This window comes from Paramormyrops kingsleyae, chromosome 8 (assembly GCF_048594095.1).
Source record: "Paramormyrops kingsleyae isolate MSU_618 chromosome 8, PKINGS_0.4, whole genome shotgun sequence".
Lineage (NCBI taxonomy): Eukaryota > Metazoa > Chordata > Actinopteri > Osteoglossiformes > Mormyridae > Paramormyrops > Paramormyrops kingsleyae.
In genome coordinates this window covers 29,362,448-29,380,805 of record NC_132804.1, presented here as the reverse complement: position 1 = coordinate 29,380,805, position 18,358 = coordinate 29,362,448, and the positions used below count along the sequence as shown (strand labels likewise).

At 37.9% G+C, this 18,358-nt stretch overlaps 1 protein-coding gene and 1 long non-coding RNA gene across 3 annotated transcripts in view; both read left to right on the top strand.

The window, feature by feature from the left end:
- The window catches only part of LOC111856182 (uncharacterized), a 31,238-nt gene that overhangs the window by 5,101 nt on the left and 7,779 nt on the right, over positions 1-18,358 (top strand). The window contains exons 2-3 of one of the 2 annotated variants that reach the window (XM_072715630.1): positions 1,514-1,998; positions 2,773-2,877. In XM_072715630.1, coding sequence (XP_072571731.1) covers positions 1,514-1,998; positions 2,773-2,877 — 590 coding nt within the window. The remainder of the gene's footprint in view (positions 1-1,513; positions 1,999-2,772; positions 2,878-18,358) is intronic. The other variant, XM_072715629.1, reaches the window with a different exon arrangement.
- On the top strand, positions 2,884-8,810 carry LOC111856183 (uncharacterized). Its single transcript, XR_002841069.2, has 4 exons — positions 2,884-6,274; positions 6,849-6,899; positions 8,214-8,311; positions 8,478-8,810. It is a non-coding gene; the product is annotated as an uncharacterized lncRNA (long non-coding RNA).

The following is an 18,358-nucleotide window of genomic DNA, read 5'->3' as shown; positions in this document are numbered from 1 at the left end:
ACAAAGGGGTGTGCAACAGTCGCCATGAGCCCAAAATGCTAAACCACTGTGTCATTACAGCTGAAAGAACACATATTAGCTATTAACACGATTTTGCACAAATCACGAAATGGTTTGAAGCGCAAAAATAAGCGGTGTGCATCGTTGTCTGTGTACTGGACATCATGATTCTGTCATTAACCCTGGGGAACCCAGACCACCTTATTATAGGAAAAATATGTTCATTGGCTAAAATGATCATACAGACCCAGTGAACTCAAAAACAGGTGTTTTGTAAAAATAACCCTTTCCCAGTCCATGTTATGAATGTGCCATATACGACCCCCTGGACTGTTCATGTTGTTCCAACTTGTTAATTTCACCTATGACATAAGGACAGAAAATAAGGAAAAACCAAATCTTTGCAACATTCTCATTTTCAAAATGCATTTATTGAGTTTTCCTTTTCATCATTCACCATGTGCTGGCAATAAAACACATGTTTCAAATATGCCAACCCATCAAGAAACCAGTCAAGTGAACAGACCTGCAAAAAGGTGTACTACAAACAAAGTTTACTTGTGGTGGGTTGTAAGGTCTGGTGCACTATCTGTATTCCCTCTGTTTTTGTCAGGCTGATGTTGAACACATAGAACATGATCGTCACAGTTGCCAGAAAAGTTTCAAAACATCCAAAACCTAGTTGTACGTGTTCTATAACATCTAAACATTATAACTGATGATGCAAAATTTCTGCCACTTACCTATTCACAGCTTGACAGGTGAATCTAAATGAAAAATATTAACCCATAAATAAATAATTTTATATTTATGAAAGTATCGTAATATGTCAAGACATGAAAATGTGAATTAATCTGTCATTCTGAGAAGAGCCGCAGCCACGTGCCCAAAGAGCCGCAGGTTGCCAACCTCTGATCTAGACTGTCAAATGTACATTTTTACCTGCATGCTTTTAATTTTGCATTCACGTCATTTTTATTGGCACGTTTCACTAATATTAATAAAGCATGGACACCCGCTTCATCAAAGTGTGCAATGAATGTGATCTCTGCAAATTTCGAAACGTCTTTAAGTCACTGGCCCCACTTGGCACTGACATGCATTCTGATATTAATCATGTCAGATACCACTCGTGTTTACTGAGTACATGCCTGCTTAGCTGACGTTCTTGTGTGGGCGTTGAGTAGGCGGTCCTTCAATGTGGCCCAGGACACATTTGCCTTCGCACTACTATATGATGCGGCCATATGTGTCCCAGACCACCTCAGATTGTGGTTTGAGCGATTGGATTTCAATGCGTTTTTGGTGCGTTCACACCTGTATTTAGCGCTGTCCACTTGTGATTGGATCACCCAGGACGCATGTTAGTACCTGGTGTGAACACAGCAAAAGTGATAATATAAACAGTAATATAGTTAATCCTACACCATACATTCGCAATTGCATTGGGAAGTGATTTTGCACATCCCTAATCATTATGGTTTGCTTTTAAATCATCTCTTTTTCTCTACAGATAGTGCCCACCATGTTGCTCCCCCTGTCTCCAGTGGAGCGGCTCCTCAGGGTCGTCAACCCCATGAGCAACAGTGTAACTCCGGCCTGGAGGAGGACAGGGAACCTCAGCAGACTGACATTAAGCAGGAATTCCCCGAGCAGCATGAGAGCAAACCAGAGCAGGGAGTCGTGGACCTGAACAAGCAGGCATCAGCCCTCACGTGTACTGAAAATCCTTCTGAACTCAGGATCCTCCAAACCTCACTTCCTTTTGAGGAGAAGAATGAAGAAGTGGGGTGTCTTCCTCATATGTTACCTGACCAGATTAAATCTGAGCGGGATGAACTGGATTACAGTATACAAGAACACCCTATTTTCTCACAGCCTCTCAACAGAATAAATAATGGCAGTAATACTGCTGAAAGTGAAAACCTTGTAGACATGAACTTGATGGAAAGTGGTGGAGTAATGCCAGAGCTTAACGAACAGGACTCTGGTAGAGAAGTGAGTATAGTTTCCTGTTCCTGGTGTGTGAGAAATTGAAGAGCATGTGCTGATTCACAGATTGAGACATCTAGCTATTCACACTCATTAGTGACAGCAGAGCATTTGTTTGGGGCCCATTACTCCACCTCTGATATTAATTGGTCTGTTGTTATTCATTGTCCCAGGTAGCAATGAATTACAGCCAAACCAACCACCTTTTTTCCCTCATCTACTGCTGTCATTCCATTTCACTAGTAAATGACATTGGTATTAAATGTTTTTGTCAATTTTGAGCTGGTCATTTCATAAGCATAGACAGTTTGAAGGTTTGTCAGTTGAGAGGACTGTAGAATTTAGGTCTGGTAGATAATCTGCAGCCTTCACAATAAAATGTTGCCATGTTCTCTCTCTTTTTTGTTTTGGGTTGAATTGGCTGGGTTGACCTCAGTCTGGGTTACACTACATAGTTTTGACATGTAATCCGACACAGATTTCATGATCAGTGAAAACTAGTTGGCTCTGATGATTTTTCTATGCTGGGAACTGTTTGTCTGATATAAGAGCTTATGTCAAATTAAGTTATGCAAGTTAAGTGTTTGTCTAATTATTAAAGGAAACTGTAGGTGTGTTCTTAGTGATCATCTCCATTCAGTGTCCGCACCAGATGATCTCAGGCAGGTTAAACTGAACGTAATTGTAATTCTCTTTCAGTTCCCACAAATGTTTATACCTTCTTTAAGCATAGGGGGAGTGAACCACACAACAGTTATGATGTTCTTTTGCATTTCCTAGGTGTGTGACATCCCAGTGGCTGGTGGATCAAAGCATGTTCCATGTACCTTGTTAAGAGCTGAAAAAGAGGATGACAAACCAACCATCGCATCAAAGGCTGCACAGGTACCGATACTAAATTTTAAAAATGTATATTCTGCACTTGTATTTCTAGTCTTTTCAGTATTTGTCAGCATAGGAGCGTTGCAATAGTGTTGAGCAGTTGCCCTGCGGTGCCATCTTGGTGCAGTAATAGTAATGTAATAAGTAAATATAATGCCAAGATGGTATACATAGTGCAAACAAAAAGCACATGGTACACAAATGGGATACCCTGAACATCAAAAGATTAGCATATTATAGAAATTATGTATAGACAATAATTAATTAGTGATGGTATTTGTGTGTTGAAAAAATACGTTGAAGTATGTGAATTGGCGACTGTCAGATACATGCAAACAATATGTAGAGAAAATGGATGATACTGGAAACAGCCCATACACATTGAAAGCAAAGTGGTTTTGAGCTGCCATGTGTAAGTTATGAGAATATTGTTAATTGTATGGTTCTTCAAATGTCATTCTGAAGCAAATGAAAGTGACTAAAAGCGTGGAAGCCTTTTTATTTTCTGGCTAGGTACATGAACTGCAGTGGAAAATGTGGATACAAAGGTGTATTCGAGGGTAACTACAAGTACAAATCTCATGCTTATTCATTATTTTTATGTATAAGGGCTGCAACAACTAATCAATAATGAGTGTAATAACAATTGACAATGAATTTTGTCATTGATTGCATTATTCCAGTTTGCTGCATAAATTGCATACAATGACATCACCTCCTAGCACCATTAAACATTGCTGTGTTAAGCCTAGGTCATACTTCACTTTTCCTAAAGCTGTTAGGGTCCATGCATCGTTGTGTGTACAGACCCTTGAGTACATACTGCATTTGTCTGTGGATGCAGGTAGCAGCGGTCGGTGCATGCAAACAGCAGTGATACGAATGTCACCTGACCTGCAGAGGGCAAATATGTTGCTACTAGCAATGTATTGAGAGAGAGAGAGAGAGAGAAACTTTTATGAACAAAAGTTATTACTATGTTACTAGGCTTGGGTGTAATATAGTATACTGTGGTATTTTGAAATCTTGGTGACAAAAGGCCTACCTTCTGCATGTGCTCAGTGAATTTTATCCCCAAGAATTCAAAATGCTAGAATGGCATTTTAGTTAATGAATGTCTGTGCTACAAAAATGTTAATGGAATTTTGTTTTCAGTAAATTAACAATTTATTGCTGTTATTGTAACATGAACTATAGAGTTCCTTTGTGTTTCAAGTTAATTAGCCTACACTGTTATCACTAATGTCAAGTGGCACAACTGTTCACCATCAGGTGGTGCGACCTGGGAAATGACATACATTCTTTGGCAAAAAAAATGGGCCAAGCCCAAAATTGCAAAATATTACAATAAAAATTATTTTAATTGTGAAGGACCATGTAGGCCAGGCGTAAGGGCACTGGAAGGTTTTTGAAGAACAAGATTTTTTTATTACAAACGTTTGCAAAACTAACACAGAAATAAGCTTAAGTTTATTTTTGATAAGTTCAGAACAATATCAAACTTCACATGAACTCAAACAACTCAATGGACAAAATCGCTAAAACGGACTAACTCCACAACATGACACAGGGGTGTATATATGTCCACACAGGCTTGGCCAAACAATCAGACAAAAGGGGGGAAAATATTAAATGATTAACCAAATAAAGTAAATCTCAAAACGATAAACAAAATGTCAAAATTATACCACCACTACACAACCAGTTCAATATCATTGTATATACAAAATAAATCTAAACATTAAGGAAAGAAAAATTAAAACTCTGCTTCCCCCACAACATACCACTAGTGTGAGGTGGTCCAATGTCCTGTGGTAGTTCAAACTAACCAACATCCGAAGTACGACTGTTTCCCAAAACCGTTGTACCACAGTAGTTTGAACCACGTTAGTTGGTTGGGACTTCCGTAGTTCAAACTACAATGGTTCCAGCGCTGATTGGTAAGACTCATGGCGAGTCATGCGCAACAACTAACAAACTACTTTCACAGCTGGTCGCGTACAAAAACTCGAACTGTGTAATATCATATAAATATATAATAATCACACACACACACACGCGTCATCAATTTATTTTCAGTCACATAACACCAATAATATGAAAATCGTGCCAAAATAATGCGACGCTTCTTGCTGTGGTAAACAGAACTTTTACCTATGACACTGCATTTTGTGAAAGACGCTCCATCTGTAATTACGTTGATTGCAGTTCATTGTGTTTCAGTCACACTACGACCACTTACAAATTCCTGGTCCGACGTTGTTGCTTACAGAATGTTAGTGGCTGACTGGAATAGACAGGTGCGTGTAATATCCAAACATTACAGACGTCATTCCCCGAGTACAAAGGCATGGATTCGTATCTGACCGCTGTAGTGTCATTCTACTCTTCTATTATGGCAATGACAGCTGTCAGTGAATAAGGAGTACTTCATCAAAATGCTGTACTTTTTTCTAAGGCGACTGTTGTCCCTCTTAAGTTATGTGTGTAATGAAGAAACTGCACAACACCCAATGGTCTGCATAGGGCTACAAACACACAGATGTACACATACAAGGGATAATAATTTTTTTTTTTTTTTTTTTTAGGGGTTTTATTATTTTCTTTTTATTTTAATGTTGTTTTTTTTATTATTATTTCTCTTTTTTTCCCCCTATATATGGTGAAGTGTACCATATGGCACAATGACCACAGGGTACACAACATCCTTTACCAAGCAATACACACTAACTGCATATGCCACTACAGGGGTGGGCAGTCTTATCCAGAAAGGGTCGGTGTGTTTGTAGGTTTTTTTTGGGATAACCGTTCAATCAGTTGCTCAAACCCAGTTGTGCGAACTCTTCAGTCGATCGGTCCTCTACGTTCTACTCTAAGCACAGAGTTGCAGCGAAAAGCTGCATGTCTGAGATCTGTCCCTATTGCTCACTACAGACAGTTACCGTACTTATGACCAGAGACCCACACAACAATTACATTTCAAACTACATTTTCAGACAACTTCACATTATATGTGATCGTAGAGCTAAATTATTCCTTATTAGGTATTAAAGATTATTACATTTCTTACTTACACGGTGACTAAACCCTTATTAGACTGTATTTTCCACCATCGCTGACGTATTTACCCGGAACTACGCTTCGAACTATGCAACTTAACGACAGTGTTTGCGAATGTTTGTTCGAACTATGGTTTTGGGAAACACCTGTGTCGTTTAACGATGCATTGTACTATGCAAGTCCGCAGTATCGTTACCTCTGTAGTTCGAACTATGGTTTCGGGAAACGCCTGCATCGTACTTACATAGTTCGAACCACGTAAGTTGCTAATGTAGTTAGCAACGATGGTTTTGGGAAAGGCACCCCTGGCCAGGCCTTTCCCAAACGGCAAACACAAAAGGTAAGAAATTAAACTGTAGGTTAAGTTGTACAAAATAAATGTCGGTGCAAAAGAATTTAAATGTGCATGCCTTCATCAGAAACGTATGCAATTAGAACTTATTTTATTAACGCTTCTAATAGACAAGTGCCACAATGCATTGATTTAATGACTACTGTAATATGTAAAAAATGTACAATGCAGTGGGTAAAACTGAGTGTATGCTTTAATTCTGTGTAGTTAGTAGAGCAGCCGTCACAATGGTCTTCACAACAAATCGTGGGTCAGATAATTAGCAACCATTTGCTCATCACTTTTTCATGCTGCAGTGAACTGTTCGAGGAGAAAGCTGGAAATTTGAAAATTCACTTCCGTAGTCATCTTGTGGAGGAAAAAAACATATGTAATTTGGTTAAGAATACTGTTAAAAATCACAAGGTTTTGTAAATATGAATTTATAGAATGCATTATTACAGAAAGCGAAATCACAGCCATTTTGAAAAGGTTTTTAAGTATAATTTTGCAAGCCTTGTCATTCACCCTACCCACTAAAATCCCTTACAAAGTAATATTCCTCAAGTTACATTATTCACAGGAATCTGGAATCACAAAATCATCTCTCAGGAAGACGGTGTTTAAAGTAAAGGTAAGTTGTACTGTATAATGCATCCAGAAGCACAATACCATCTTTGTTTCTTTGTAGTACTTACAATTTCAATATCCTAATATTATTATTGGTGTGTGTGTGTGTGTGTTGTATCTTCACAGTGATAATACTATACTGTGTAACATATACTGTACTATAAAACAGAGCTAATTATAGTAGCTTTGCATTGAACAGGGTTGACCATTTAAAGGCATCCTGTTCAATGCTGATTGCACATATTGGATATTATCTGAAGTCAGTTTCAAATATAGTGAGTGTTGGTTTCATTTTCATACTGAGGAGCTCAAACACAGTAATAATATGTTGATTTTGAAGAGCTGACTATGTGGTTTTTTTTTTTTGTCTGATTTCTTTTTGGGGACACACATGATAGCCTTTCTATTTACTTGCCAGCTATTTTTTTCTGCCTCTATCCTAAGTTCAAATTGGAAAATGTTCTACAACCGGAAACAGTTCGGCTGTTAATGTAATTATCAGATTATGATAGCTGATTTCTTTTTTAAATCCAACAGCAGGCAATCATGAATTGCATATAGCAGTGTTGATGTTCAGATTCACTGAACAGGGTATATTTTATCCTGGTGCAGTAAGGTAGTGAAATTAGTTGGTGAAATTTACCCTCTATGGTAGGGTGTTGCCATATGGCAAAATGTCATTGTACCTCACTTCAGAACCTCACCTCACTACCTTTTGTTCAGAAAAAAACAACATTGAATTTTTGGAATTAAAGGGGCAGGGCAATAAGGTAGACAGTTGACACTTAATTCCCTCAGCGACTTTTTCCTCACAGTTTCACTCTTGTATGAGAGACACCGATCAGTAACGTGATGCCTAATTTTTCAGTCAAATTGATTTTTTTTTTCTATCGCTTGTCATTTTTTTCTGTAATGCCATGAATGCTCTTTTAAAAGCATGACGCCCTGTTTCGCATTAGTTCCTGTAGCTTTTGGGATGCACTCTGAAGCCCTGTCACCCTGCATAGAAGAAGTGGGTACAGAAAATGGGTGGACAGATGTTAAAAGCATTTACCTTTCCATCTTTATTAATATTCTTGGGGAAAAAATAATAATTTTTTTGTTTCGATGACTTCAGATAGACAATGGACATTTAGAAATGCCAGATTCTGACTTCAAATTTGATCGTTACCTTTTGTGGGAAAAGTGCTTGGGTCATTTATGTGGTCATTCTAGTGCTTGTAAATTTTAACTGAAGTTTGGTGCATCAAATATCATTTGGTATGGAGCATTATTTTTGATGGCTGTTTATGATTTACACCATTTTAACTTTTCTTAGAGGCCCTTAACAAACAAAGAAAAAACAGCACGCCATAGGCAACGTGTTAATGCTGACCCAGCAGCAAGACAAGAATATCTTGCTAGAAGAAAAGAAAGGTAACTAATAATAATGAGCATAACGTCAAGTAACTTTGCACAAATTACTGTGTTCTGACTATAATTAGCTGTTAGAGGAATTTGTTTTCTGTAACATTGAACTTAGTCTTTTTTACCATTAACATATAATAAAACCATATCATAATATTGTACACCTCTGTTTTAGCTACCAGAGAAGAAAACGGGAGGGACTGATCAAATATATCAAGTCAAGTGAGCTCAGGAAGAAAGAGAGGAAGAAACAGAGACAGAAATGGAGGGATGCCTCTAGGAGTTACAGGGAGAGAAAAAAGATGACCGATGTTGTTTCTGATCATACTCCACCATCTGCAGAAAACTAGAGGTTATGCAACTATTCTGAAATACTTTGGTTGTTTAAATATTCTATCTGATCTGCTTGTTACAGTCTATAAGATGTTTCTTCTGTAAATTATTTGGAACTTACTCTTATTCGGAACATCATGAAACAATAAACCTCTCTTGGCTTTGTTGCATAGAATTTATTTTGTAAATCTTTTTTTAGCACATTATTGAACCTCATACAGTCCTCTCATTTGGTGTGACCACATACTTAGGAGGTATAACCAAAAATGGAAAGATCTGAAGCTAAACCAGTTTACTTTTTTGTATACTATGGATCAAATAAATACTAATCACAGATTTTGTGCATATGTGGATACAATTGTTATACCTATTTCAATAATTTTATGAGCTTTCGAGGAAAAATTTGTCATGGGATTACCTTTTGCCAGAGCTCATATAATGTTGAAATAGTATGGGGTTATCCTACTTCTAACTGATACTTTGTTCAAATATTATGTGTATTAACAAAAAGGCATGGGAGGTAGTCTTGGTGAGAAATCTTTAAATTCATGTTTTTGTACAAATTACTATGTACATAACAATCAATATTTGAATAGTTGCATGTGCTTGTGCTCCACAAATTGCTCAACCAAATAGAATGTAGTACTTCTCTGTACAAGTATTTTTGCCTCGTATTTGGTAAATCAAATACATATTAACAAACTTTGTCCAACATAATTTTACAGTAAATTAAGAAAATGTAACTAGATGGCATATTAAAGAAATACCTGGCTGCATTTTGACCACAGTAAGACAAACTCCAGTTACATTTTGTCCATGAAAGCGTGAAGGTGTCACTGTTTTCATGCACAAAAATCAAATGGAATGACTCCTTTTGTGCACTGAATTGATATTGGCACCTTGTGTTTTGTAGACAGAAGGCTGAATGTATGATTACATTAATTAAAATTTTGTTCACGAAATGCATTTTTCACTGAGAAATTCATTTTGTTGTGACTAAATGCATTTTGTGAATGAGAGTCATTTTGTAGACAACAGGCGCAGTTTCCCCGGTGGTCTTGTGAGGGCTGATGTTTCTTTTTCACGGCTGTTGATCATGATTGTGAACCAGCTAAGGAGCTAGGATCTTCTGATTTACTTGCCAGCTGTTTTAGTTTGAGAGACATCTGAAGCCTAGCTCATACTCTACGCTTTCCTCGTGTGCTTCCAGTCTTCCGGTTCATACTGTGGATGTGGATGGTTGTGGTCGGCACATGCGTGCTGCAATGATATTCCTCCAGACCAGCAGAGGGCAGATGTCATCTTCTAGGTCTCAATGAAGTTTATGCAAAAGTAGGATGAGATGGTTTATAACCTCAAGTTTCAAGTCTTCTCAGGTTTTTAAAGCAATAAAAAAAACGCAACTTTCCTTTGTAAATCTACTTAACTGATGTCTCCTTTGTTGAACAAACAATTTGGACAGTAAATATGTTTAATATTTACCTCTGCCTGATCACGTTTCTCATTGGTCGAGTTTTGTGATGACATATTATTTTGGGGTAGAAATCAGTAATAATCTAGACATAGGCGGAATATACAGAGCCCCTAAGAGGTCAGGGTGAGAGGATAATTTTTTTCAATAGTTTGCAATACCGCTACACTTGCCCGCTTGCTATTTGCTGCAACGTGATGGCAAGGATAATCCTAATTAATGTTTGCGTGTGCAGTTTGTATTCAACAGTCCTGAGGTCTTATTTATAAAACTTTGTGTAGCACTCATACTAAAACTGCATGTGCGTTCAAAAGACGAAAATGACGTATGCAAAGAAAGTCAGATTTATAAAAACGTGCACACACACACCTCCAAGCAATATACGATTTATAAATCGCACACTGCCTGGGATTGTACGCATGTGGATTTGCCACATATTCCACCCTCTACACGCCGAAATTTCGACTTATTTTGTTTCCTCGGTGGCGGAAACGGGCTTCCATAGGTATAACAACCGGTCACCTGATGCATCTAAACATTGGCATCTGCATTTCAGTAGGCCGATTGCATGCTCCACAATGGTGCGCACATCGTTATAGTGATTTTCCTCTGTGCTCAGATAACTGTCATTGTCATAAAACAACGAAATTCAAGTGCCTCTTCTGTACAACATTCATTCAAGATAACTTAATAAATACGTAAATCCTCATACAGTCATTCTGGCCCCTCCACCTTTGCCCCCACACCCCTTTCTTCTATAACACCAGAAATTATATAATTTAATTTCAGCATTCACTAGCATAGTTGCCTTAGGATAAAAACTGTTTTTTAACCGGTTTGTCCTTTGTTTTTATTGCTCTAAATCTCCTGCCCGAAGGCAATGTGCTGGGGGTTTGAATGGGAGGTGAGGAGCCAGCACTTGAGAGGGTAGCCACTGTCACCTGCATTTCATAACAGAACGATTCAATGCATGAAGAATGCATATTTAAAATTACACTATTTTTATCACCTTACCAAAAAGCCATCCATCACGCACAGCGCCAGCCAGCAGTCTGCTCCCTACACTCCTGTGTTTCAGGATAAACGAGTTACGTATTGAACCAGGCTATCGTGCAACCACATTTGTCAGGACCATATCAGCGTCACAAATAACTTGCACATTTATAGAATGCACATGTTTTTCTATTCACGTAAATAAATTTGTTTTCATATGGAGCCCTCATTGCAACGTAGTGCAGTCAATTGCGCCGATTACATTTGGGGAAACCGGGACATTGCTGTAAATTTCCTGTTGATGTTGGCCTGTTCTCCCACAGTGTAAGGGAACTTAATGTATCTACTAGTCATTTTAATAATCCCATCCAAAATGACAAGTATTATTGAGCTTAGTGATGGTTGTGATATCCCAGACCTAGAATATAATTAAACACAAGGATAAGCGGTTTGGAAAGTGGATGAATGGATGTATCGATAGATTATTATTGTATTTCCTAAACAAGCTTTAGAACAAATTCAGTTTTATCGTTAATTATAACATATACCTGTCTGCTAATTCCCACTGGTAACAGCCAGTTGCAAGGAACCCCAGGGTCGTCAGTTCCTGTATTTGTACTGGGATTGTCGGGTTGGTCTCTCTAACATTAGACCCAGTTTCAGCACATAGCTCCAAACACACACATCTAGGTAATCTAAATCGGCTTATGAGCCAGTCATCATGGGCCAAAAAATCTTCATGGTTCCTGAACACCTGTTCTTTTCTAATTCTGCCATTGGCGTAATCTTCTAACAGTGTCAGCACATCCATTATGTTATGTTGCGCACAAATGTGTTCACGGTATGTGTTTTCAGCAATGAGACTGATTGATTGATTGATTGTTTCATACTGTGTCCAAATGATCGTGATATTCACGACCACCACTTATCCGTTTACATTTCATCAGCTGCGGCGCATAGATTAAAAATGTAGATTATGTTAAGATTTGAGTCGGATTATACAGTATATTTTACTTATATATTCACAATTATAAATATGTGACTGAGTAAGTGAAATTAAATGTACGGTGTATGACTCCCTAGCACAAGGAATTATTATTTATGTACTGATGCCACTCACGTCACTCGCAGTCGTATTTTTTTTCCTCCAAAATGTTCACACACATGGGTCAGAGTTGGTGTGCATATGTGCACATTCTGCCATCAAGTTTGTTTCTATAGATCACAACGTTTTGTGTAGAAAGAGGCGTTACGTATCTTTTAGGGCCCGTTTTGTGCGTAGGTAGCGATTATAAATGAGACCCAGCTGTCTTGTTCACAGATACTGGTGGTGAATTGACACAGTGCCATTACTAATAAATACATATAAAAACACATGAAAGCTATATGGTGTGCATTGTTCCCCATACCTGTAAAACGTCGGATTGCGAGCACAATTCGTTCTGGAAACGTGCTTGTAATCCAAAGCACTCGTATATGAAAGCGAATTTTCCCATGAGAAATAATGGGAACTCAGATGATTTGTTCCACAACCCAAAAATAATCATATAAAAATGATTAATGAGAAATATAAAGTAAAAATACATAAAACAAATTAACCTGCACTTTACCTTTGAAAAGAATGGTGGATGGTGTGAGGGACACACGAGAGAGAGGAGGAGGGTTATTTTGTAGGACGACTTTCACTATAACGGGATCACTGCTGGCTTACTGGAATCTTTTACTTTTTGTGCGACTTTAACAAGGAACCTATCCAGTGACAGCTGCTTTTGCCTCCTTTTCGATTTCGCGGAAATATGGACATTGCATTGTCATTAAACAGATTCATCGCTATGGCCTTATTCGGGTGGTGTGTTTCTACAAAATTTTCACTATATGAGTGAGGCATGCCGACTGAGACTGAGCATGGGAACTGATTACCCACAATCCCACAGCGAGATAGAGAGGGAAGAACCATCGGCTCAGTTGTGATTATGTGATGCTAGGCAGACAAAGCGTATATGTAATATTCGTATTGCAAGACCTCTCGTAAAATTTATTACATTTTTGCTCGTCTTGCAAAACACTCATAAACCAAGTTACTCGCAATCCGAGGTTTTACTGTAGTTTAATGCTTAAAGCAAACTTAACTGGACATGTCTGTCGTTTGTTTACATATATGCTACCTGTTGGGTATACCTAGTCAATCATCTTCCAAATGTGCAGTCGGCGTGCACGGTTACCGCTAGATATAAAAATCTGGGCTACACATGCACCAACCGAAGCCGTCCACAGCCAGTCCCTGATGACGATATTGACGTAACTGAAAGTGCGCACAGAAAAGTAAAGTATGAATTGGCCTTGAGGGGGCTGGCATACCAGGCAAATTCCCGGGCTGCTTTTTGTTGCCAGTCCACCCCTGGGTGTTATCCAGTGTTGTTCATCAGATTAACTTCTATTCATATGTATATTGTGTTCTCAGAGTGAAGTCAGTGATGAACATGCAAGTGTCCCTGACGTAAGTTGTATATATTTTCCTGAGTCATTCTCTGACAATCTGTGCAGACAACAAATGCTTCACGCTCCATTTTTGCTACCTTTATGGAGCCATACTTCATAGTGATGCTTCTTTGTGCCTTTTGGAAATACTTTTAGTATGTTTTGACTGTTTATCCAGCTAACTTTGAGATGATGCTTTAAGTGTGTCTCTTACTTATTTTTTCAATGTATACAATAATGTCTTCTACAGATAGTGCCTTCGTTTCCGTCAGCGTTCACTCGCCGAAGGGCTCCAAACTCAAGCAAAACGAGTGGGATGACCCCAGAAAAGATGACGCGTATTGTTACTAAGGATGTGATTTGTCTTCCAAATAACACTCCTTCACGTGATGGGAAGTGGAAGGTTCCAAGAGGACGGGATAGAAATATTCTTCTCCAGAAAGGTCTGATCAGCAAAATGAACATAACTTCTGGATGGTCCTCAGAGCGCCTCACATCTGAAATGAATTCCCTCTTCCAAGGTGCACTTGGTCAAAAAGAAGAAATAAAATTTACATTCCTTGAGGTAAATTGAATAACATCTCTTGTGTATAACTTTGGTCATAAGTCTTAACTTGGCATCATAACATGTCTTTGTGTTTTGTGTTGTAGCTTTTGCCCGCTGCGCGCTTTCTTGTGTTACCAAGAAGGTCATGTGACTTTTCATGGAATGGGTCTGAGGTTCTCTCCCTCAGTGGGCGGGGCGCACTCTACGTTTTGTCAGAGACCATTTCTCCAAATGAGAAGGTACCTAGATGAAGAGTTTTATTGATTTGATTGTATATTTATATAGTGTATTTAATGTGAACTTACCTGGGGCTTTTTGTATTTGTCAAAGGTTGCGTTGTCAGATATCAGCATTGAACACACTTCACCGATGAAAAGAAGAAGAGGTACAGACAAATATACATGAAAGTTTTATCACTGATTTCAGGGTTTCATTTTGTTGTCTAGACATTCATCTTTACCATGTCACCATTACAGTAAGAGTTATTAATTTTATTCATATATTAGTCTTACAGGTCAGACTTGAGTATTTGATTTTCTTATCTTGGCCATAATGGCTCTGCTTAATAAGCAGGGGCACTTCTTGATGTGTAAAATAACCAACCAGAGTCCATTATTTCTGATGGCATGTTGGCCCGTCACACCCAGCCAATGAAATTGAAACTGAAGTATTTTTGCACCCAACCAATTTTATATAGATTAAAGCAGCTAAAACAGTCTGTGCACAGTCTGAGGCTGAACCCATGTTTTAAATGATTTGATGCGAGGCGTGGTACTTTGTACTGAATTTGAAAAATGGCTGTAGTATATTATAGGGCTGGATGATGTGCAATATTAATACCAACATCGCATGTTATGCACATCCAAATCTTATATTGCTAGTCAGCTAGATTAAAATAAGGCTCTTTCTTTCAGTTCTGTACGGACATTAAGCGTATAGCAAGGGGGTTAAAGTTTCACTGAAATATTTTTACACTCTCTTAGGAAAAAAACTTAGCAAGCTTTGCAATTTTAATTATCCTTTTTATAAACTTATGTTTAAAATCAGTTTAAAGTTAACCTCTGCTACTTTTGCATGAGCGCTGCATACATTTTCTGAGACAATCATAATTTTCATCCTTGCGGTTTGTGAGAAATTTATGAACTTTTTTGTTTTATAAATACTCCAATATTTATTATAACAAAATCACATCGCATGTATTAGCATATTCAACAAAATTCTTTTAAATTTCTTGTCATGCCATCCGGATCTATTTATTATATACTTACAATCAAATTGCATTTTTAAACTTTGTTTATCATTATTTTGTGAGTTTACAATGGTTTTCAAGGCGGCGTTTGTATTGTATTTCAGCAGCTATTTACATAACCAGTCAACAAAGTGTTTCAAGTACTAAAGTAGTACCCCAACTGGTTTGGCACTTTCAGTACTGGTACTCAATGGAAAAGTGAAAGTACTGAAAGTACCATACCAAAATTACCATACTTCATGTGGTGGAAAAGCTCCCTTTGAGGCCTCAATTTTTGTGGTCAGAAAATTGATTCTGTTTGTGACAGTAGGCCAGCAAAAGTCATTTGGCCATAAGTTATTAACAGAAATGTTTTAATGCTGACTGAATGATTGCAGTTAGTCATCATGCACACATCTCTTTTTTAAAGCAATATCCTTTAATTTTTTCCTTGTTAGTTATGGTAGTTCCATTTCCACTATAAAGTTACAATTTGTATTTTGTCAGTACCACAATGGAATTGCAGTAAAATCCCATTGGGATTTTTATACAAGGTGGCATTAATTATATTATTGCAGCTACTTATTTATTTCTGAAGGCTTGCAGTATTGTTCTTGTATTTATAAATAACAGAAATATGATTTATATTTCTTCTGTTCAAAAAAATGAGGCAGGCACAAGGCAGAGAATAACCCAGGATGGGGCACCACCCCCTCGCAGGGCGCACACACAGTTCACACCTGCAGACAAACTGGCAAATCCAATTCTCCGTAGTATGTTTTTGGACTGTGGGGGGGGGGGGGTAACCAGAGATCCTGGAGGACAAACAGTATAGAATATGAATGATTGTTTACACATAACCGAAGTATGGAGGAAAATGCATATTTTTAAGTTTGCAAACTATATTTGAATGTTTTTAAAGGGCAACATTAATGGATAAATTGCAAGAACTCGTTTATTATAGGTTTGTATGAGTTTCAAGTATAGAAATGTATCAATTTATTAAAGAAATTAATTTTTTTAGAGGCGAAATTGATCATTTCTGAGAAACAGTTTTTGCTGGTTTTCCCCTGTGGCACAGAGTTGCCATATGGCAACATCTTCCTGTATCTTTTATATTATTGTTTCTTTTGAAATTCATTACTGAAGTTTTTTTAATGTAATGTAGTGGAAAAAGAGTCCATGGTTAAAACATAATGCGTACCATAAAAGATTAAAAATAAATAAAAATGAAACATTTCCTCTGGTTATGGTGCATGTTTGGCAAGTTTTGTTGAAAGTTAGCATCTGGTTATAAGCTAAATCCATTTAAATATAATTAACTATGGTTTTATTTCCCAATTAGTTGATGTTAATGTATTTAGTCTGTTGTAATGTTTAGTGATGAATATTTTGTGAATATTTAACTAAACATTTAGCTTTAAAATGGTGAAATGTCACTGGAACACAGGCAGTTGTTTGAATGGTTTGTTTAAAAAAATTCTCTTATTTCAAGTTGATAAAGATGCCTGCTGATGACATGCGGTTCTCTGGATCAGCCTGAGTCTGTTGGAGTCGAGTCTGCTGTCAACATCTCAGTGATGACACTCACCAGGAAGCCCAATGGAGGGAGGAAGTACAACAAAAAGCAGTACTGCTTGTTCTGCGATAAGCCATACTCAAAAATTGCACGGCATATAGAGCAAGTTCACAGAAATGAAGTAGAGGTTGCTCATGCCCTCCAGTTTCCCAGAAAATCCAAGGAGAGGCAACAGAATTTAGATTGTTTGTTTGCTTGTTTGTTTGTTTGTTTGTGTGACTGTGGGAATTTCATCCATAATCACCAAGTTCTGAAAGAAAGTCCTCGTTCTGGGCAAGTAATATCTACATAAGTGCTAGTGTTTTCATAAATCAAATCCAATACATATTTGTAGACTGAACTCAAAGTGCAAGGTTTATTCAAGTATTATACAGATAAAAGCAGAGATGACTGATTAATAGAAGCCAGTTGAAAATAAGGCAGTTTTTGGTGTTTTAAAACATACTGTCGGGGCCGATCTGATCTTCACTGGGAGCTGGTACCAGCAGTGAGCAGCATAATGGCTAAATGCAGTTTCACCTTGTTTAGTTTCTACTCCAGTCACCACTAGCTGACCAGCTCCTGCAGATCTTAGACATACCTGGCTTATATTCATCAAACATTTCAGAGAAATGTAAACCATGATGTTACCAATAAAAGAAATGTAAATCTGTATTGTATGTGTATTTATTTAACACTTTTATCCAAAGTGACATACAGGTGTGAAAGCAGGTTCACAAAGTACTTAGAGCAGTTGGGGTTAATGGCCTTTCTCAAGGGCCCAACTATGAAATCACTCTGCCAGCCATGGGACTGGCAAACCTTCCAAACACAGGCACAGTTGTGGATCCCTCCAGCTCCTTCAGAGTATCAGTTGGCATCTTGGTTGCTTGTCTGCTTAATGTCCTCTTTACTTGGTGGCTGTGTTTTGGTGGAAAGCCTTCTCTAGGCTGGGTGTGCCATATTGTTGATCACAGGTTGGGGGTAGAGATTTTTTTAATGGAGACAAGTCTTTATAAATGATTTTGTGTAGACCCATGACCAAAATCTTGATTAAATCCATCTTATTTTGTGATGGTCAGGCGTCCCATCCAGGATGTCCTCTGTCTTCTTCCTGGTGCTTCCTCGAGTCTGCTCCAGACCATCCCACAACCTGGATCAGCAGCATAAGCGTGTTGAGCTGGGAGGGATTTTTTTTTTTTTTTTTATACAAGAACTTTTTATGATATATCAATACATAAAACAATGTACAAAAACCCGACCCTCCCTGATGTCGCATTTATGTGGAACAAGTAAGTAAACAAATAGTAACCCATATGTGACATCATGACAGCATTCATTAATTCAGCGCTCGGGGAGTAGTAACTTGCTCAAGGGACCTCAGTGGTACCTTGCAGGTTGGGGATTCGAACCATCAATCTTTCAATTACCAGTGCGCTTCCCTAACC